At 42.2% G+C, this 23,498-nt stretch overlaps 1 protein-coding gene across 4 annotated transcripts in view; it reads left to right on the forward strand.

Annotated features, from left to right (window-relative positions):
- LOC120061457 (aerolysin-like protein) overlaps nucleotides 1-17,797 on the forward strand; it is a 37,153-nt gene extending 19,356 nt beyond the window's left edge. For 2 of the 4 annotated variants that reach the window (XM_039011276.1, XM_039011278.1), the window contains exons 2-4: nucleotides 14,788-14,818; nucleotides 16,240-16,757; nucleotides 17,044-17,797. In XM_039011276.1, coding sequence (XP_038867204.1) covers nucleotides 16,275-16,757; nucleotides 17,044-17,493 — 933 coding nt within the window. In that variant the 5' untranslated portion in view covers nucleotides 14,788-14,818; nucleotides 16,240-16,274 and the 3' untranslated portion in view covers nucleotides 17,494-17,797. Of the gene's footprint in view, nucleotides 1-12,132; nucleotides 12,252-12,841; nucleotides 13,912-14,787; nucleotides 14,819-16,239; nucleotides 16,758-17,043 lie in introns of those variants that run through there. The other 2 variants (XM_039011277.1, XM_039011279.1) reach the window with 2 other exon arrangements.
- The last annotated feature ends 5,701 nt before the right edge of the window (nucleotides 17,798-23,498 follow it).

A 23,498-nucleotide genomic window follows, 5' to 3' on the forward strand; every position in this document is an offset into this window, starting at 1 on the left:
AGCGGGAGCACTGGTTGGTCAGCCCATTTAAAAAAATAAATAATATTTAACCTTTATTTAACCAGGTAGGCAAGTTGAGAACATGTTCTCATTTACAATTGCGACCTGGCCAAGATAAAACAAAGCAGTTCGACACATACAACAACACAGAGTTACACATGGAGTAAAACAAACATACAGTCAATAATACAGTAGAAAAATAAGTCTATATACAATGTGAGCAAGTGAGGTGAGATAAGGGAGGTGAAGGCAAAAAAAGGCCATGGTGGCGAAGTAAATACAATATAGCAAGTAAAACACTGGAATGGTTGATTTGCAGTGGAAGAATGTGCAAAGTAGAGATGTTAATGTGGACATCATATAATATAATTTCATGAAATCACAAGTCCAATACAGCAAATGAAAGATAAACATCTTGTGAATCCAGCCATCATTTCCGATTTTTAAAATGTTTTACAGCGAAAACACAATATGTATTTCTATTAGCTAACCACAATACCAAAAGACTCAACCGCATATTTTCACCATTTTTCTACCGCATAGGTAGCTATCACAAAACCGACCAAATAGAGATATAATTAGTCACTAACCAAGAAACAACTTCATCAGATGACAGTCTTATAACATGTTATACAATAAATCTATGTTTTGTTCGAAAAATGTGCATATTTGAGGTATAAATCATACACTGCTCAAAAAAATAAAGGGAACACTTAAACAACACAATGTAACTCCAAGTCAATCACACTTCTGTGAAATCAAACTGTCCACTTAGGAAGCAACACTGATTGACAATACATTTCACATGCTGTTGTGCAAATGGAATAGACAAAAGGTGGAAATTATAGGCAATTAGCAAGACACCCCCAATAAAGGAATGGTTCTGCAGGTGGTGACCACAGACCACTTCTCAGTTCCTATGCTTCCTGGCTGATGTTTTGGTCACTTTTGAATGCTGGCGGTGCTTTCACTCTAGTGGTAGCATGAGACGGAGTCTACAACCCACACAAGTGGCTCAGGTAGTGCAGTTCATCCAGGATGGCACATCAATGCGAGCTGTGGCAAAAAGGTTTGCTGTGTCTGTCAGCGTAGTGTCCAGAGCATGGAGGCGCTACCAGGAGACAGGCCAGTACATCAGGAGACGTGGAGGAGGCCGTAGGAGGGCAACAACCCAGCAGCAGGACCGCTACCTCCACCTTTGTGCAAGGAGGTGCACTGCCAGAGCCCTGCAAAATGACCTCCAGCAGGCCACAAATGTGCATGTGTCAGCATATGGTCTCACAAGGGGTCACAAGGGGAATACGTAGCCAAAAAATACATGTTGTACAGCAAATGAAAGATACACTAGTTCTTAATGCAATCGCCGTGTTAGATTTTTCAAAATAACTTTAGTACGACATACAGCTTACGTTATAGCGAGACAGCGCCTGCAATGAGGGCGGAAAATAGAACTAAACATTTTCCACAGAAATACGAAATAACATCATAAATGGTTCCTACTTTTGCTGAGCTTCCATCAGAATCTTGTACAAGGAGTCCTTTGTCCAGAATAAATCGTTGTTTGGTTTTAGAATGTCCTCTTCTCCTGTCGAATTAGCAACCTTAGCTAGCCAAGTGGCGCGAAGATGTCCATCTTCACCAAACGCAGAGAACGGAAAACGCCAAAACTCCCGATAAACGTTCAATAATCTGATAAAACTATATTGAAAAAACATACTTTACGATGATATTATCACATGTATCAAATAAAATCAAAGCCGGAGATATTAGCCGTCTATACCGAAAGCTTTTCAGAAGGCAATCTAGGGTTCCTTCCCGCGCCTTGCTAGACAAAGGAAATTGGGGTCACGTCATTCCAAGAGCTCTTGTTCGACCTCAGATCAAGCTAGACACCCCATTTCCCCTCCCACTGCCTGTTGACATCTAGTGGAAGGCGTATGAAGTGCATGTATATCCATAGATTTCAAGCAATTGAATAGGATGGCCCTGGAACAGAGCCTCGATTTCAGATTTTTCACTTCCTGTCAGGAAGTTTGCTGCAAAATGAGTTCTGTTTTACTCACAGATATAATTCAATCGGTTTTAGAAACTTGAGTGTTTTCTATCCAATAGTAATAATAATATGCATATTGTACGATCTAGAATAGAGTACGAGGCCGTTTAACTTCTTATGGCTGCAAGCCCGACGTCGGTACACTTATGACAACAGCCAGCTCAAGTGCAGGGCGCGAAATTCAAAAGATATTTTTTAGAAATATTTAACTTTCACACATTAACAAGTCCAATACAGCAAATGAAAGATAAACATTTTGTGAATCCAGCCAACATGTCCGATTTTTTAAATGTTTTACAGCGAAAGCACCACGTATATTTATGTTAGCTCACCACCAAATACAAAAAAGGACAGACATTTTTCACAGCACAGGTAGCATGCACAAAACCAACCTAACTAACCAAGAACCAACCAAACTAACCAAGAAACAACTTCATCAGATGACAGTCTTATAACATGTTATACAATAAATCTATGTTTTGTTCGAAAAATGTGCATATTTGAGGTATAAAACAGTTTTACATTGCAGCTACCATCACAGTTACCGTCACAAATAGCACCGAAGCAGCCAGAGTAATTACAGACACCAACGTGAACTACCTAAATACTCATCATAAAACATTTCTGAAAAATACATGGTGTACAGCAAATGAAAGACAAGCATCTTGTGAATCCAGCCAATATTTCCGATTTCTTAAGTGTTTTACAGCAAAAACACAATATAGCATTATATTAGCTTACCACAATAGCCAGAAACACAATTCATTTACCAGCAGCAAAAGTTAGCGATCGTAACAAACCAGCAAAAGATATATAATTTTTGACTAACCTTGATAAGCTTCATCAGATGACAGTCCTATAACATCAGGTTATACATACACTTATGTTTTGTTCGAAAATGTGCATATGTAGAGCTGAAATCAGTGGTTATACATTGTGCTAACGTAGCATCTTTTTCCCAGAAAGTCCGGATATTTTTATGACAATCACCTATTCTGACCAAATAACTATTCATAAACGTTACTAAAAAATACATGTTGTATAGGAAATGATAGATACACTAGTTCTTAATGCAATCGCCGTGTTAGAATTCTAAAAATAACTTCATTACGACATCCAGTTTACGTTATGGCGAGAGAGTGCCCAAAATCTGGGCGCAAACTAATAGTACACATGTATGACAGATATATGAAATAACATCATAAAATGGGTCCTACTTTTGATGATCTTCCATCAGAATGTTGTACAAGGGGTCCTTTGTCGGGAACAATCGTTGTTTGGTTTTAGAATGTCCTCTTCTCCAGTCAATTAGCACGGAAAGCTAGCAAAGTGGCGCGAAGCTCTCCTTCGTGAACAAACGCAGACAAAGCAACACGCCTAACGTCCCGAAAAAATTTCAATAATCGAATAAAACTATATTGAAAAAACATACTTTACGATGATATTGTCACATTTATCAAATAAAATCAAAGCCGGAGATATTAGTCGTCTATAACGACAGCTTTTCAGAAGGCAATACCAGGTCCCTTCTCGCGCGCTCCAGGAAACAGGAAACTGGTGACACGTCATGCCAAGAGCTTTTATTCGACCCCAGATCAAGTTATACACTCCATTTCTTCTCTCACTGCCTGTCGACATCTAGTGGAAGACGTATGAAGTGCATGTATACTAATAAATATCAAGGACATTTATAGGCAGGCCCCAGAACAGAGCATCGATTTCAGATTTTCCACTTCCTGTCAGGAAGTTTGCTGCAAAATGAGTTCTGTTTTACTCACAGATATAATTCAAACGGTTTTAGAAACTAGAGAGTGTTTTCTATCCAATAGTAATAATAATATGCATATTGTACGAGCAAGAATTGGGTACGAGGACGTTTGAAATGGGCACCTTTTATCCAGGCTACTCAATACTGCCCCTGCAGCCCAAAGAGGTTAAATTGGGCACGTTTTTTTCCCAAAGTGAAAACAGCGCCCCCTATTCACAAGAAGTTAACACAGAATGAGTCAATGCAGCTTATTATGGTATTTCGTTCAGCACATTTTTACTCCAGAACTTAATTAGGCTTGACATAGCAAAGGGGTTGAATACTTATTGACTCAAAACATTTCAGCTTGGAATTTTCTTTTCAATTCTGAAATGTTCGACAAACAAAATTCCACATTGACATGATGGGGTATTGTGTGTAGATCAGTAACACAATATCTCAATTTTATCTATTTTAAATTCAGGCAATAACATAACAAAATGTGGAAAAAGTTATGGGGGGTGTATATTTTCTGATGTGTTATATAACTTTTTAAAGTTTTCGTCCGAGTTTGCCTGTATCTGCGCGAGCGTTTGGACATGTGCAAATCAAATCAAATCAAGTTTATTTTACAGTGGGGCAAAAAAGTATTTAGTCAGCCACCAATTGTGCAAGTTCTCCCACTTAAAAAGATGAGAGAGGCCTGTAATTTTCATCATAGGTACACTTGAACTATGACAGACAAAATGAGAAAAAAAAATCCAGAAAATCACATTGTAGGATTTTTAATGAATTTATTTGCAAATTATGGTGGAAAATAAGTATTTGGTCAATAACAAAAGTTTATCTCAGTACTTTGTTATATACCCTTTGTTGGCAATGACAGAGGTCAAACGTTTTCTGTAAGTCTTCACAAGGTTTTCACACACTGTTGCTGGTATTTTGGCCCATTCCTCCATGCAGATCTCCTCTAGAGCAGTGATGTTTTGGGGCTGTTGCTGGGCAACACGGACTTTCAACTCCCTCCAAAGATTTTCTATGGGGTTGAGATCTGGAGACTGGCTAGGCCACTCCAGGACCTTGAAATGCTTCTTACGAAGCCACTCCTTCGTTGCTCGGGCGGTGTGTTTGGGATCATTGTCATGCTGAAAGACCCAGCCACGTTTCATCTTCAATACCCTTGCTGATGGAAGGAGGTTTTCACTCAAAATCTCACGATACATGGCTCCATTCATTCTTTCCTTTACACGGATCAGTCGTCCTGGTCCCTTTGCAGAAAAACAGCCCCAAAGCATGATGTTTCCACCCCTATGCTTCACAGTAGGTATGGTGTTCTTTGGATGCAACTCAGCATTCTTTGTCCTCCAAACACGACGAGTTGAGTTTTTACCAAAATATATATATATTTTGGTTTCATCTGACCATATGACATTCTCCCAATCTTCTTCTGGATCATCCAAATGCTCTCTAGCAAACTTCAGACGGGCCTGGACATGTACTGGCTTAAGCAGGGGGACACGTCTGGCACTGCAGGATTTGAGTCCCTGGCGGCGTAGTGTGTTACTGATGGTAGGCTTTGTTACTTTGGTCCCAGCTCTCTGCAGGTCATTCACTAGGTCCCCCCGTGTGGTTCTGGGATTTTTGCTCACCGTTCTTGTGATCATTTTGACCCCACGGGGTGAGATCTTGCATGGAGCCCCAGATCGAGGGAGATTTTCAGTGGTCTTGTATGTCTTCCATTTCCTAATAATTGCTCCCACAGTTGATTTCTTCAAACCAAGCTGCTTACCTATTGCAGATTCAGTCTTCCCAGCCTGGTGCAGGTTTACAATTTTGTTTCTGGTGTCCTTTGACAGCTCTTTGGTCTTGGCCATAGTGGAGTTTGGAGTGTGACTGTTTGAGGTTGTGGACAGGTGTCTTTTATACTGATAACAAGTTCAAACAGGTGCCATTAATACAGGTAACGAGTGGAGGACAGAGGAGCCTCTTAAAGAAGAAGTTACAGGTCTGTGAGAGCCAGAAATCTTGCTTGTTTGTAGGTGACCAAATACTTATTTTCCACCATAATTTGCAAATTAATTAATTAAAAATCCTACAATGTGATTTTCTGGATTTTTTTTCTCATTTTGTCTGTCATAGTTGAAGTGTACCTATGATGAAAATTACAGGCCTCTCTCATCTTTTTAAGTGGGAGAACTTGCACAATTGGTGGCTGACTAAATACTTTTTTTGCCCCTCTGTATATAGCCCTTCGTACATCAGCTAATATCTCGAAGTGCTGTACAGAAACCCAGCTTAAAACCCCAAACAGCAAGCAATGCAGGTGTAGAAGCACGGTGGCTAGGAAAAACTCCCTAGAAAGGCCAAAACCTAGGAAGAAACCTAGAGAGGAACCAGGCTATGAGGGGTGGCCAGTCCTCTTCTGGCTGTGCCGGGTGGAGATTATAACAGAACATGGCCAAGATGTTCAAAATGTTCATAAGTGACAAGCATGGTCAAATAATAATCAGGAATCAGCACTAAACATGCTAGCAAAAGTAGCTACTTAGACATAAGTAATGGACATTATCGAACAAAACAACGATTTATTGTGGAACTGGGATTCCTGGGAGTGCTTTCTGATGAAGATTATCAAAGGTAAGGGAATATTTATGATGTAATTTCGTATTTCTGTTGACTCCAACATGGCGGAGAAATGTGATTATTTTTGAGCACAGTCTCAGATTATTGCATGGTGTGCTTTTTATCTGAATATCCTTTTGAGCATGGTGAAGTTATTAATTAGGCGTTGGATGGTGTATCAATAAACCCAGTCACTACAAAGTAACAGGTGTCCTTCCTAACTTAGTTTCTGGAGAGTAAGGAAACTGCTCAGGGATTTCACCATGAGGCCAATCGTGACTTTAAGACCACCAAGGAGAAAAAAGGCATTGCTGAATTCATTCATATGCTTGCAGTGTAGAAAAGGGGGGTGAATGTGTGGGGGGGGTCTAAAATCAAAGAGAGAGCAGATGACATCATGGACTTGGTGTAAAAGAACACTGTCTGCATCGTTAACCTGAAGAAAGGGATTGATTTCAATCCTGAAGAAGTAAATACTCTGAAGCAGCAGAACGCAACAATGAATACTCAGGTTGCAAAGCAGGAGAAGAAACTCACTGAAAATGGAGTCAAATGTACATTTGCAAGGCAATAGTCCCGGAGGACGAGCAGAATATTGATGCAGGTTCTCTGGATGTGGTGCACCGCCTGGGTAGGCTGAGAGATGGGGAGAACAACCAAATCAAATCAAAGTTTATTTGTCACGTGCGCCGAATACAACAGGTGTAGACCTTACAGTGAAATGCTTACTTACAGGCTCTAACCAATAGTGCGAAAAAAAGGTGTGTGTGTGTGTGTGTGTGTGTGTGTGTGTGTGTGTGTGTGTGTGTGTGTGTGTGTGTGTGTGTGTGTGTGTGTGTGTGTGTGTGTGTGTGTGTGTGTGTGTGTGTGTGTGTGTGTGTGTGTGTGTGTGTGTGTGGACATGTTTAACTATTCTTGTGGGGACCAGAAGTCCCTACAAGAATGGTAAACAAAGTAAAAATTGACCAGCTGGGGACATTTTGTTAGTCCCCACAAGGTCAAATGCTATTTCTAGGGGGTTTAGGGTTAAGGTTAGAATTAGTGTTAGGGTTAGAATTAAGTTAAATATTAAGGTTAGGAGCTCGGGTTAGTTGTAGGGTTAGGGTTAGGATAAAGTTTAGGTTTTTGGGTTAGGGTTAGGTTTAGGGTTAGGGGTTAGGGAAAATAGGATTTTGAATGGGACTGAATTGTGTGTCCCCACAAGGTTAGCTGTACAAGACTGTGTGTGTGTGTGTGTGTGTGTGTGTGTGTGTGTGTGTGTGTGTGTGTGTGTGTGTGTGTGTGTGTGTGTGTGTGTGTGTGTGTGTGTGTGTGTGTGTGCGTGCGTGCGTGCGTGCGTGCGTGCGTGCGTGCGTGCGTGCGTGCGTGCGTGCGTGCGTGCGTGCGTGCGTGCGTGCGTGCGTGCGTGTGTCTGTCTGTCTGTAAGTAAAGAAATAAAACAACAGTAAAAAGACATTTGAAAATCACAGTAGCAAGGCAATTGTTGGTTCCGTTTTTCTGTGCTCCGTTTTAATACTTAACAAATAAGGAACACTCAAAATGTGCACGTATAAATGATAACAATTTTAATCAAAATACAGCTGTAGACAGAAGTCAAAGATCAAACATCACACATTCAACTGATGTCTCTCCTGAGTTATGCCTCATAGGAAAAGTCCAAGTTGCTTTTATCATGCATGTAGTCAACCTCCTGTGATGTCATGACCTGCTGCTTCTCAGACAAGCCCATGCATACACAACTGTACAAACTTGCAAGAAATATAATAGTTCCAGTGTTTTCTAAGGCCTCAGGAGTAAAAACCACTCCCTCAAGTTGATTTATAGAGGTATGTCTGACTAGCCTCTTATCTCTTCTACTCCCCTACAGAGCTCTATATTTATGTTTGAAATGCTATTTCACAGACGCCCCCCCCCCCCCCCCCCCTTTCTTTATAATAGGCACAGACTTAAAGACTGTGGAACAATTCTAAATCCTTACAATGAATATATATATTGTTAGTCTGTAGTCTAGGATCCTATAAATGTAGAGGAGGAGGGGTCCCATAGCCCCTCCCCTTCTATTAATACAACATATTATTGTCACGCCCTGACCATAGTTTGCGTTGTTTGTTTCTATGTTTTGTTTGGTCAGGGTGTGATATGAGTGGGCATTCTATATTGTATGTCTAGTTTGTCTATTTCTATGTGTTTGGCCTGATATGGTTCTCAATCAGAGGCAGGTGTTAGTCTCTGATTGGGAACCATATTTAGGTAGCCTGTTTTGTATTGTGGGTTGTGGGTGATTGTTCCTGTTACTGTGTTCCTGTGTTTATGTTACGGGACTGTTTCGTCTTCGTTCATTTTGTCGGTTTATTGTTTTTGTTCGTTGTTAAAGTATTCAATTAAAATGGATAATCATCACGCTGCATTTTGGTCCTCCTCTCTTTTGCCCGACGAAGAACGTTACAGAATCACACACCACCAAAGGACCAAGCAGCGTGGTAAGGAGCAGCAGCAGCAGTAGCGGCCGAAATCGCAGGACTCCTGGACCTGGGAGGAGATTCTGGACGGCAAGGGACCCTGGGCACAGGCTGGAGAATATCGCCGCCCTCATGAAGAGCTGGAGGCAGCTAAAGCCGAGAGGCGGTGGAATGAGGAAGCAGCACGAAAGCGCGGCTGGAAGCCAGAGAGGCAGCCCCAAAAATGTATTGGGGGGAGGCACACGGGGTTGTGGTTAAGTCAGGTAGGAGACCTGTGCCAATTCCCCGTGCTTACCGTGGAGAAAGATGGTCCGGGCAGGCACCGTGTTATGCGGAGATACGCACGGTGTCTCCAGTACGTGTGCATAGCCCGGTGCGGTACATAGCAGCGCCTCATATCGGCCGGGCTAGAGTGGGCATCGAGCCAGGTGCCATGAAGCCGGCTCTACGCATCTGGTCTCCAGTGCGTCTCCTCGGGCCGGTGTACATGGCACCAGCCCTACGCATGGTGTCTCCAGTACGTGTGCATAGTCCAGTGCGGCCTATTCCACCTCGCCGCACTGGCATGGCTACGGTGAGCATTCAGCCAGGTAGGGTTGGGCAGGCTCGGTGCTCGAGACCTGTAGTGCGCCACCATGGTCCGGTCTATCCGGTGCCTTCTCCACGCACCAGCCCTCCTGTGGCAGCCCCACGCACCAGCCCTCTGGTGGCGGCACCACGTACCAGGCCTCCAGTTCCTGCTCCCCGCACCACTCGCCCAGAGGTGTGTGTCCCCAGCCCGGTACCACCAGTTCCGGCACCACGCACCAGGCCTACAGTGCGCTTCCAGGGTCCAGTATGCCCTGTTCCTGCTCCCCGCACTCGCCCAGTGGTGCTTGTCCCCAGCCCGGTACCACCAGTTCCGGCACCACGCACCAGGCCTACAGTGCGCCTCGGCAGGCCTGAGCCGCCCTCCTGTCCAGCGCCGCCTGAGTCTCCCTCCTGTCCAGCGCCGCCTGAGTCTCCCTCCTGTCCAGCGCCGCCTGAGTCTCCCTCCTGTCCAGCGCCGCCTGAGTCTCCCTCCTGTCCAGCGCCGCCTGAGTCTCCCTCCTGTCCAGTGCTGCCTGAGTCGCCCGTCTGTCCAGCGCCGCCTGAGCCGCCCGTCTGTCCAGCGCCACCTGAGCAAACCGTCTGTCCAGCGCCGCGTGAGCCGCCCGTGTGTCCAGCGCCGCCTGAGTTGCCCGTCTGTCCAGTGCCGCCTGAGCCGCCCGTCTGTCCTGAGCCGCCAGAGCCGCCCGTCTGTCCTGAGCCGCCAGAGCCGCCCGTCTGTCCTGAGCCGCCAGAGCCGCCCGTCTGTCCTGAGCCGCCAGAGCCGCCCGTCAGTCAGGAGCTGCCAGAGCCGCCCGTCAGTCAGGAGCTGCCAGAGCCACCCGTCAGTCAGGAGCTGCCAGAACCGCCCGTCAGTCAGGAGCTGCCAGAGCCGCCCGTCAGTCAGGAGCTGCCAGAGCCGCCCACCAGTCAGGAGCCGCCAGAGCCGCCCGCCAGTCAGGAGCCGCCAGAGCCGCCCGCCAGTCAGGAGCCGTCCTCCAGTCATGAGCTGCCCTTCAGTCATGAGCTGCCCTAGTTGATGCTCTCATGCATGCCTCAGTGTTGCTTGCCTCGAAGCGAGCATAGAAGGAATTTAGCTCGTCCGGTAGGCTTGTGTCACTGGGCAGTTCGCGGCTGTGCTTCCCTTTGTAGTCTGTAATAGTTTGCAAGCCCTGCCACATAAGACGAGCGTCGGAGCCGGTGTAGTATGATTCAATCTTAGCCCTATATTGACACTTTGCCTGTTTGATGGTTCGTCGCAGGGCATAGCGGGATTTCTTGTAAGCTTCCGGGTTAGAGTCCCGCACCTTGAAAGCGGCAGCTCTACCCTTTAGCTCAGTGCGAATGTTGCCTGTAATCCATGGCTTCTGGTTGAGGTATGTAGGTACAGATTAGGGTCTCCTCTTAACATTAGCCTACACATTGTAACGTCTGCTTTCAACTCTCACCCTCAAACACGGAGATCCCCTGAACGCAGCTCACTTTCCAGACCACTTTCCAGCTCACACTCTCAAACACCTAGATCCCCTGAACGCAGCTCACTCTCCAGATCCCAATCACCTGAATTCTAATCACCTGTTCAGACACCTGTATGTCATTATCACACATTATTTAGTTAAGTTCTTTGCACCCCGTCACTGTGACGTATTACTTGTTTTGTGACACATGTCCATCAGATTACTGGTTTTCCCGTAATTTACTCCTCCTGTGTATGATAGTATTTTCCTGCCTCACTAATGATGTCTTTTTGCCTAGTCCCTGCCTGTACTTTAGTCTATTGGATTACCTGTTATCTACCTATTGCCTTGACCTCCCGGACTACATTACTAGCCTTTTCCCTGCCTGTACTGTTGCCTTTGGACTTTCTGTGTATGACCTTCTGCCTGCCCCTGGACCAGGCTACCTGCCTCCCCCTGTGGTCCTTTTCAATAAACACCTGCTACGCCCTGCGCTTGAAACCAGCTCCCTATTTCTCCTCGTGTTCATTACACATTCATTTTTATTATTGATTTTCATCTTCCATGTAATACACAGACGTGAACTGTTTGAGCTACAGCCATAGGCTTAAGTGTTGAAAAAAATGTGGAGCAAAATATGTAAATTATATTGATATATGATTCATTTTGATGGAACATTTCCCTAAATGCTTCCGTGAAGTTTACAGTCATGTTGCCTTGGTAAAAGACATCTTCCTACTGTAGTCAACTAGCAAGGAAGGAAGGTTAGGCTCCCAAGTGGCGCAGCGGTCTAAGGCACTGCATGTCAGTGCAAAGAGATCTGGCTGTGATTGGGAGTGTGATATAACAGCCAGTTACCTGCAGTAACCAACCCTATGAACCATGCCCATGTCGTTTCTTTTGTTTCTTAATGTGTAGCAGTATATAAGAGAACTGAAGGACCTCCCTAGCAGAGCTTGTGGCAGACTTGTACTTTGTACGTGTTTGTTTTAACCTCTTCAGTTAAGTGATAATATAGAATTAATCATTTAATATGGACTAAAGGAGTCCCTGGTGTTCAATTTCCACAAAACACATCTGTCATGATAAGCACAATACAATGTTTATTCAGGGTGAAAGGTTCTGTGGAAATTCTGATGTACATAATTTTATGGAAGTGGGAGGAGTTTTGCTGCTATATGAAAGAATGCTTCTCCTCTCCAGAGACACATATTCCGCTGTTGCAACTTCACTCTGAGTCTTGACTCTTAAACAGGTTTATTGCATATTGAATCAGACCTATCAGTTTTCTTTCATCAAGATCTTCTATAGTCATCCTTAACACTGAGGCCTGCATATCATTCTATGTAAGTACACAATGTCTCTAAATAACTAATCTTACTATATGAGGAAATATTTGAAATCTATGTTTTTATTTTGACCAACAAATGAACAAAACTTTCAGGGAACAAATGCTTAGGATATTCTGAAACAGTTGCTTAATCAGTTATAAAGTCTAGTTAAACAAGCATGGTATGGGTTTGTTGTCCCCCACGATGAAATTGGGGAGGGGACTACGGATCTTTCTCTGTCCGTTCGTTCGTATGTTTGCTTGTAAGTTAGTAAAACAAGATATATCAGAGAGCACTGGGAGCACTGGGCTGATTTTGACAAAGCTTGGGTTAATGATTCGTCTTGCCATACAGATTTGTCATTTACAAAATGACACTAATTGGCCCAAGATGGGGGCTATGGTAATTAACTGCAATTTGTTAGTAACACACAATAAGTCAATTGGCCCAGGAGGCGGTGCATCATTCGTGGGGGACGACATGTTAACTGTGGCCTTGTTTTCACATGGTTGACTTCAGCCTCCTATTGTTCTGTTTTGAATTCAAAAGTATGATGTTAGTATGATGTTTAATGTGAGGTGAGTAGACTGTTGAGTGTAGTGTTTTACATCAAGCTGTCTCTTCATCTTGAATACACTGATTGACACATCTAGCATTGGGTGCTGAAATGTCAGGTTCCAAATTATTGAACTGCAGGGAAAGGTGAACTGAGAGAGGAAATTCTTCATGCCAGCAATTTTGCTCTGTTAAAGCTGCAGTAGGTATGTGTAGAAAGCAGACTTTGCTAGCAATAGTCCATCAAGTCAACTGGAAAGTTGCCAATTTTCAAAGTAGGTGACTGGTGCTATCTCGACAAAAAACAGGCTTTGTTCAGTCACTTTACCAACTTTATTATCCATAATATAAATGGAATGCATGAACAGGAATGTTACCAACAAACAAACATTTATCTGGCTCCAACTTCTGCTCCTCTGTGTGCAGCGATAGACCCTGCCTCAGCTGAACAGGAGGGGAGGGACTCAACTCTCTCACACACTCTCGTTCGCTTTCTGTGCCTTCTGCCTGCAGACATAACTGTTAATAAATCCCAAATAATGAAATTGATATAATTAATCATGTATATTTATCTGTTTAAATCTAATTATTTGTGCATATTAGGTGCATCCCTACTAGGGACACGATTGTCTGGAATGATATTTCAGAGTGATTGCAGAGTGAAGGGCAGTCAAAGAAGCTGGATCTTCTCTCAGAACATTTTACATACTGATAGCTGACAGTGTGTGATGACAATTTCACGAAATTGTTAAAAATAACTATGACCTAATGCAGCTTTAACATGAAAGCTTACTAAAATTAGAGAATCTACATCCATCTTTGAAACTGAGGCATGCAAAAGCGTTGTATGTCAGTAAAAAAAAATCTTAACCAACTCATCTTGCTAAGTGAAAAAATATTTTATAACTAAGGTTGATTTTATTACTAATTAACTGCCCATTTCAGGGAACAAACGGTACCTAAATGATGAAACAGTTGACTTACTGGTCATTATTTGTAGTTGATCGGTATATATGACATGATGTTTTTGTATTCACATTGTTCACTTTGGCCTGCTATTGTTTTTGTTTTCACATGGTGGATGTTGGCCTGCTCTGCTGATCCTGTGTAATGTATTCAGGTGAGTGACTAAACACAGGTTTCTCTAGCTATTCATATTGTCACGCTCGTCGTATGAAGTAGAAGGAGACCAAGGTGCAGCGTTGTAAGCGTTCATGATATTTAATCAAACTGAACACTGAAACAAAATAATAAAGTAGAACAAAACAGTTCTGTCAGGTGCAGACACAAAACAGAAAACAACTACCCACAAAACACAGGTGGGAAAAAGGCTGCCTAAGTATGATTCCCAATCAGAGACAACGATAGACAGCTGTCTATGATTGGGAACCACCCTCGGCCAAAAACAAAGAAATAAAACATAGAATGCCCACTCTAGTCACACCCTGTTCTAACCAAAATAGAAAATAAAAGCCTCTCTATGGCCAGGGCGTGACACATATTTCTTGTTGCATGTTCATGTTGTATTTATACTATATTATTACAAGGATTCATTTGACTCAGATATGCAGATGTGGTATGACAGTATGATGTTTAGTTGTTCCTATAAAGTAGACTGTTGAGTCTAGTGCTTTATACCAAACTTTCCTTTTCATCTTGATTTGACTAACACAACTAGTATTGAAATTACAGATTCTAAATTGTTAAAGTCCGGTAAAATAAAATACTTCACCTTTCTGAAACCATTTGAAATCGAGGTAAAGTTTCGATTTACATCCAGAAATTAAGTTTTAATTATTAACAGTCATGTTTTAGGAATTTCTTGACTAAATATGAATGTTAGATTCAATTGGACATACTGTATATTTTAAAAGGTTGACAGACCCTGTTATATATTAGACAGTGTCAAAATATTTTAATGCATACCTGTGAATACTGCAGTCTGTCTTAAAGATTATTGTTCTATATTAATTCAATTATATCTTTACTCTTTCAGATATTTCAAAGCAGAAACTTTGTTTGGAGAGGTGAGTTTCAGCACCATGAACACCTCATATTCTGATGTAGAATCTATTACATTCATACTCATCATTATAGGGCAGGTTATTATATTCTGATGAGCATCTGTTACATTCATACTCATCATTATAGGGCAGGTTATCATATTCTGATGTAGAATCTATAACATTCATACTCATCATTATAGGGCAGGTTATCATATTCTGATGTAGAATCTATTACATTCATACTCATCATTATAGGGCAGGTTATTATATTCTGATGAGCATCTGTTACATTCATACTCATCATTATAGGTCAGGTTATCATATTCTGATGTAGAATCTATTACATTCATACTCATCATTATAGGGCAGGTTATCATATTCTGATGTAGCATCTATTACATTCATACTCACCATTATAGGGCAGGTTATCATATTCTGATGTAGAATCTATTACATTCATACTCATCATTATAGGGCAGGTTATTATATTCTGATGAGCATCTGTTACATTCATACTCATCATTATAGGGCAGGTTATCATATTCTGATGTAGAATCTATAACATTCATACTCATCATTATAGGGCAGGTTATCATATTCTGATGTAGAATCTATTACATTCATACTCATCATTATAGTGCAGGTTATTATATTCTGATGAGCATCTGTTACATTCATACTCATCATTATAGGGCAGGTTATCATATTCTGATGTAGCATCTATTACATTCATACTCACCATTATAGGGCAGGTTATCATATTCTGATGTAGAATCTATTACATTCATACTCATCATTATAGGGCAGGTTATCATATTCTGATGTAGCATCTATTATATTCATACTCATCATTATAGGGCAGGTTATCATATTCTGATGAGCATCTATTACATTCATACTCATCATTATAGGGCAGGTTATTATATTCTAATGTAGCATCTGTAACATTTGTACTATAAATTGTAATTATAGCAACATCAGAATTAAATTTACAATGCATAGAGACGTGCTCACTTACACAACAATATGTTTCATTACTCAAGTCACCAAGTTGATCAGGAGGAAACAGCAGGAGGTAGAGTGGGGAGGTGCTGGGAGTAGGAGAGGGACTCCATGGTGTTGATCAGGAAGAAACAGCAGGAGGTAGAGTGGGGAGGTGCTGGGAGTAGGAGAGGGACTCCATGGTGTTGATCAGGAAGAAACAGCAGGAGGTAGAGTGGGGAGGTGCTGGGAGTAGGAGAGGGACTCCATGGTGTTGATCAGGAAGAAACAGCAGGAGGTAGAGTGGGGAGGTGCTGGGTCATTATAAGTCATTATATCCCTTGGTTATCATTTGATCCTTATATCTTGTTCTTTAATTTCCTTTTGGTACTTTGAATGTCTGAATCAGATCTCCTTTGAGTTGAAGCTTGAAGTTATGTGTACAAATTTGTATTTTTTAGGTTACTTGACACACACACACACACACACACTCAACATGGCAACCACACTGGAACTTATAGGTGGTCAAGGAGGCAGTGCATTTGAATTCCACGGCATGAACAACGGTGCCACCCTCAAGAAGATTGGAGTGGCGGTGGAAGGCTGGCAGGTGAAAGCTGTGCGGGTGGAGCTTACCGACGGCCGCGTTGCGACCTTTGGAGAGGCTAACACTTTCAAAGAGTTTGAGTTCAAACTCGGCGAGCGCATCACCAAGCTGTCTCTGTGGGGTAACGGCGCCGGCACACGTCTGGGTGCCATCAAGTTCACGACAAATGAGAACAGGGAGTTCTTTGAAAAAATGACCAGCTGGGGACTGAAGACTGAGTACACCATCAATGTGGGGTCCGGAATCTGCCTGGGGCTGCAGGGCAGGTCTGGCTCGGACATCGACTGCATGGGCTTCCTCTTCATCAACAACATCAAGTCGTCCGTGCTGACCGACATGAGGTATCCCACCCTGTCCCTCTTCAAACCCCAGGTGAGCTCTTTTATAGATGTGTGTAGACGGCTCAGGAAAACTCGACCGATGCTCTAACATTAAGGGGGCTGTCCACTTTAAAACATATAATCCAATATGGGGGTCGATATTCATCAGGCATCTCATTTCTAGGACAGTAGACACACATACACACACACACTAGTTATTATTGTTGGCTTTCTAAAAATTAATTGATCAGTTCCTCACTGATGACTAGTTCTTAAATTGTCTTTGTCTTGTCTGAACAATTTGTATATTTGTGTGTGTGTGTGTGTGTTTATTTTAGGTGAGCCCAGAATATGTGAAATCTCTGTCTCACCACAACGACACCTCCTTGGTTCAAGAAGAGTCCATTTCATACAGCAAGACCCTGACCAAGACTTCCTCCTGGTCCGTCAGCAACAAGATAGAGTCCACCTTGAGTGTGTCGGTCAAAGCAGGGATCCCGGATCTGGTCGAGGTGTCATCAGGGTTCAGCTTGACCGTGGGAGTGGAGCATTCCACCAGCCTGGAGAAGACAGAGACCATAACAGAATCAGATACCATCAACCTGAAGATCCCGCCAGGGAAGACCATGGATGTTGAGGTCACAGTGGGGAGAGCAAATATCGACCTCGACTACGAGGCCAACGTGAAAGTCACCTGCATGAATGGCAGTCAGCTGGTCTTCCCATCCAAGGGCGTCTACACCGGTGTGACTTACACTTCAGCGAGGGTATCCACAAAGGAGAGATAATAAGTACAGTGATAGAATTAAATAATTCTTTGTGTGCCTTTTCTGTTACTATGATCATCTTTGAGTGATTCTGATTGAACCCAGTTGACTCAGCTCTTTCTGTTATTATGATCATCTTTGAGTGATTCTAATTGAACCCAGTTGACTCAGGTCTTTCTGTTATTATGATAAACTTTGAGTGATTCTAATTGAACCCAGTTGACTCAGCTCTTTATTTCTGTCTCAACAGAGGGGAAAACGACAGGAGGGTCATTCTTACAATACGGTGCCTTTGTGTCCCATAACATGTTAACACATACACTACAGGTCAAAAGTTTTAGAACACCTACTCATTCAAGGGTTTTTCTTTATTTTGACTATTTTCTACATTGCAGAATAATAGTGAAGACATCAAAACTATGAACTAACACATATGGAATCATGTAGTAACCAACAAGTGTTTAACAAATCAAAATAGATTTTAGATTCTTCAAATAGCCACCCTTTTTCTTGATGACAGCTTTGCACACTCTTGGCAATCTCTCAACCAGCTCCATGAGGTAGTCACCTGGAATGCATTTCAATTAACAGGTGTGCCTTCTTAAAAGTTAATTTGTGGAATGGATTTCCTTCTTAATGCGTTTGAGCCAATTAGTTGTGTTGTGACAAGGTAGAGGTGGTATACAGAAGATAGCCCTATTTGGTAAAAGAACAAGTCCATTTTATGGAAAGAACAGCTAAAATAAGAAAAGAGAAACCAAAGTCCATCATTACTTTAAGACATGAATGTCAGTCAATCTGGAAAATTTCAAGAACTTTGAAAGTTTCTTCAAGTGCAGTCGCATAAACCATCAAGCGCTATGATGAAACTAGCTCTCATGAGGACCGCCACAGGAATGGAAGACCCAGAGTTACCTCTGCTGCGGGTCTAAGCTTATTAGAGTTACCAGCCTCAGAAATTGCAGCCCAAATAAATGCTTCACAGAGTTCAAGTAAAAGACATATCTCAACATCAACTTTTCATAGGAGACTGTGTGAATCAGGCCTTCAGGGTCGAAAGAACCCCCTACTAAAAGACACCAATAAGAAGAAGAGACTTGCTTGGGCCAAGAAATCTGAGCAATGGACATTAGACTGGTGGAAATGTGTAATTTGGGCTGGAGTCCAAATTGGAGGTTTTGGATCCAACCGCTGCGTCCAACCTCCGCATTGTGGACAAACGGATGAGCTCTGCATGTGTATTTCCCACCGTGAAGCATGGAGGAGGAGGCGTTTTGGTATGGGGGTGCTTTGCTGGTGACACTGTCTGTGATTTATTTAGAATTCATGGCACAATTAACCAGCATGGCTACCACAACATTCTGCAGCGATACACCATCCCTTCTGGTTTGAGCTTAGTGGCACTATCATTTGTTTTTCAACAGGACAATGACCCAATACACCTCCAGGCTGTGTAAGGGCTATTTCACCAAGAAGAAGAGTCCACAATCCCCTGACCTCAACTATTTGATTCCATATGTGTTACTTCATAGTGTTGGTGTCTTCACTATTATTCTACAATGCAGAAAATAGTAAAAAATAAAGAAAAACCCTTGAATGAGTAGGTAATCTAAAACTTTTGACCGGTAGTGTATTTTGTGTGAATTATTGAACCACATTCATTGCAAAATGTTTTAATATATGGTTAGACCCAAATTTACCATAAAAAACAATGTTATGTAACTATAGCTTAATTTCATGAATAATAAACCATTTGTCTTTTGTTTCACCATGTCCCCAGTCAAGTTTATAAGTTTATCAAACTTCCATTTGATATAATAATAATGCAATTCACAAATATTTTAATTATCATGACGTTGAGTTGTTCTCTTTCTAATCACATTGTTTATCATGATGTATTTATTATCAGAATCATCCAATGTGTTTGTTAGCACACATGCAGTCACACACACACACACACACACACAGTCTCATGCACATCACAACTGCTGCTAACAGAATATTGTGATTGCTAAATACTGCACAATTTAAACACTTGCCCCAATCCCCCTTCCCCCAAATAAGTTTAAATATTGGACTATAAATTGTGCAGCATCACGGCTGCATATCAGTTATAATTTAAGAGCATATTCTAGTAACTATCTGGCGGCAGGTAGCCTTGTGGTTAGAGCGTTGGGCCAGTAACCAAAAGGTTGCTAGATTGAATCCCGAGCTGACAAGGTAAAAAATCTGTCGATCTGCCCGTCAGTTCCTAGGCTGTCATTGTAAATAAGAATTTGTTCTCAACTGACTTGCCTAGTTAAACAAAGGTTAAATAAAATAAACAATAAAAATAAAGTATGACTTGGAACTCTCCAAATAAAGTGAAACACAAGTAGAGTTTAGTTGGCGTCTACAGACCATCTACTTCAGATTCAACTATGTATCAGCTGATGAGCATGTTCAGTGCATTTACTAACTCTAGTAACTCTCTGTAAATATGAATTGGGACTATCTAAATGAAGTGAAATACTGTTTAAATTAATATGTAATAATCACTCAACACAGCCAAATGGCAACTATTGGGATGAGGGAAATTATGTTTTGACACTGCAGCACCTGGGGGAATACACTGAACAATAATATAAATCACCATGTAAAGTGTTGGTCCCACTGCAGCACCTGGGGGAATACACTGAACAATAATATAAATCACCATGTAAAGTGTTGGTCCCACTGCAGCACCTGGGGGAATACACTGAACAATAATATAAATCACCATGTAAAGTGTTGGTCCCACTGCATCACCTGGGGGAAAACACTGAACAATAATATAAATCACCATGTAAAGTGTTGGTCCCACTGCAGCACCTGGGGGAATACACTGAACAATAATATAAATCACCATGTAAAGTGTTGGTCCCACTGCAGCACCTGGGGGAATACACTGAACAATAATATATATATCACCATGTAAAGTGTTGGTCCCACTGCAGCACCTGGGGGAATAGACTGAACAATAATATAAATCACCATGTAAAGTGTTGGTCCCACTGCAGCACCTGGGGGAATACACTGAACAATAATATAAATCACCATGTAAAGTGTTGGTCCCACTGCAGCACCTGGGGGAATACACTGAACAATAATATAAATCACCATGTAAAGTGTTGGTCCCACTGCAGCACCCGGGGGAATACACTGAACAATAATATAAATCACCATGTAAAGTGTTGGTCCCACTGCAGCACCTGGGGGAATACACTGAACAATAATATAAATCACCATGTAAAGTGTTGGTCCCACTGCAGCACCTGGGGGAATACACTGAACAATAATATAAATCACCATGTAAAGTGTTGGTCCCACTGCAGCACCTGGGGGAATACACTGAACAATAATATAAATCACCATGTAAAGTGTTGGTCCCACTGCAGCACCTGGGGGAATACACTGAACAATAATATAAATCACCATGTAAAGTGTTGGTCCCACTGCAGCACCTGGGGGAATACACTGAACAATAATATAAATCACCATGTAAAGTGTTGGTCCCACTGCAGCACCTGGGGGAATACACTGAACAATAATATACATCACCATGTAAAGTGTTGGTCCCACTGCAGCACCTGGGGGAATACACTGAACAATAATATAAATCACCATGTAAAGTGTTGGTCCCACTGCAGCACCTGGGGGAATACACTGAACAATAATATAATTCACCATGTAAAGTGTTGGTCCCACTGCATCACCTGGGGGAATACACTGAACAATAATATAAATCACCATGTAAAGTGTTGGTCCCACTGCAGCACCTGGGGGAATACACTGAACAATAATATATATATCACCATGTAAAGTGTTGGTCCCACTGCATCACCTGGGGGAATACACTGAACAATAATATAAATCACCATGTAAAGTGTTGGTCCCACTGCAGCACCTGGGGGAATACACTGAACATAATATAAATCACCATGTAAAGTGTTGGTCCCACTGCAGCACCTGGGGGAATACACTGAACAATAATATATATCACCATGTAAAGTGTTGGTCCCACTGCATCACCTGGGGGAATACACTGAACAATAATATAAATCACCATGTAAAGTGTTGGTCCCACTGCAGCACCTGGGGGAATACACTGAACAATAATATATATCACCATGTAAAGTGTTGGTCCCACTGCAGCACCTGGGGGAATACACTGAACAATAATATAAATCACCATGTAAAGTGTTGGTCCCACTGCAGCACCTGGGGGAATACACTGAACAATAATATATATCACCATGTAAAGTGTTGGTCCCACTGCATCACCTGGGGGAATACACTGAACAATAATATAAATCACCATGTAAAGTGTTGGTCCCACTGCAGCACCTGGGGGATTACACTGAACAATAATATTAATCACCATGTAAAGTGTTGGTCCCACTGCAGCACCTGGGGGAATACACTGAACACTATCGCTGTTATGCATTTTCCCTTTGCCAAGGTAAAAAGGTGTAGATTCACACGTAGAGCGTTGCAGGTGTTTATTTCGCCTTCGCAGAAGGCAGGATAGTGGTCGTAGGCAATGGTCATACACAGGTAGGCAAACAGGCAGGTGAATCAAAACTAGGATTGAAGGCTATAACAGGTTCTGACAAACGAGCTGGGAAAAGGCTTAGTAGAGTCAAAACGAACAATACCTCACAAAGGCACAAACAGAATGAACTGAACTAAATAAGGAGCTGATGAGACCAGGTCAGTAACGAACACAGGTGAAATCAATAAACAAAAATGAGAGACAGGGCTACGTTCAAGAACACAGTGGCTTCTTAAATGGAAGAATGGGAGAAACTCCCCAAATGCATGAGTGCCAAGCTTGTAGCAAGAAGATCCGAGGCTGTAATCGCCGCCAAAGGTGCTTCAACAAAATACTGAGTAAAGGGTCTGGATACTTATGTAAATGTGATACTTCAGTTTTTTATAACATTTGGCAAAATTTCTAAAAAGCCGTTTTTGCTTTGTCATTATGGGGTATTGTTTGTAAAAGAAAAATGATTTAATAAATTTTAGAATAAGGCTGTAACGTAACGTGAAAAAGTCAACGGGTCTGAATACTTTCCGAATGCACTGTAGATTATCTATTGTGTGTGTGAAAAGTAACACATACACTGAGTGCACAAAATATTAAGAACACCTGCTCTTTCCGTGACACAGACTTACCAGGTGAATCCAGGTGAAAGCTATGATCTCTTATTGATGTCACTTGTTAAATCCACTTCAATCAGTGTAGATGAAGGGGAGACAGGCTAAAGAAGGATTTTTAAGCCTTGAGACAATTAAGACATGGATTTTGTACGTGTGCCATTCAGAGGGTGAATGGGCAAGACAAAATATTTAAGTGCCTTTGAACAGGGTATGGTAGTAGGTGCCAGGCACACCGGTATGTGTCAAGAATTGCAACACTGCTGGGTTTTTCATGCTCAACAGTTTCCCGTGTGTGTCAAGAATGGTCCACCATCGAAACGACATTCAGCCATCTTGACACAACTGTGGGAAGCATTGGAGTCAACATTAGCCAGCAACCCTATGGAACGCTTTTGACACCTTGTAGACACCTTGTGTTCTCATTTACAACTGCGACCTGGCCAAGATAAAGCGATGCAGTGCGACAAAAACAACAACATAGAGTTACACATGGGATAAACACATGTACAGTCAATAACACAATAGTAAAATCTATGTACAGTGTGTGCAAACGTAGTAAGGTTAATAGGCCATAGTGGCGAAAATTTGGAAATTAAACGCTGGAGTTAAAGATGTGCAGATGATGATGTGCAAGCGGAGGTACTGGGGTGCAAAAGAGCAAAAAGTAAATGACAGTATGGGGATGAGGTAGTTGGGTGTGCTATTTACAGATGGGCTGTGTACAGGTACAGTGATCAGTAAGCTGCACTGACAGCTGATGCTTAAAGTTAGTGAGGGAGATATGGTGTGTGGGCTGTGCTTTGGCAAAGTGGGTGGGGTTATATCCTTCCTGTTTGGCCTTGTCC

This window comes from Salvelinus namaycush, chromosome 16 (assembly GCF_016432855.1).
Source record: "Salvelinus namaycush isolate Seneca chromosome 16, SaNama_1.0, whole genome shotgun sequence".
NCBI lineage: Eukaryota > Metazoa > Chordata > Actinopteri > Salmoniformes > Salmonidae > Salvelinus > Salvelinus namaycush.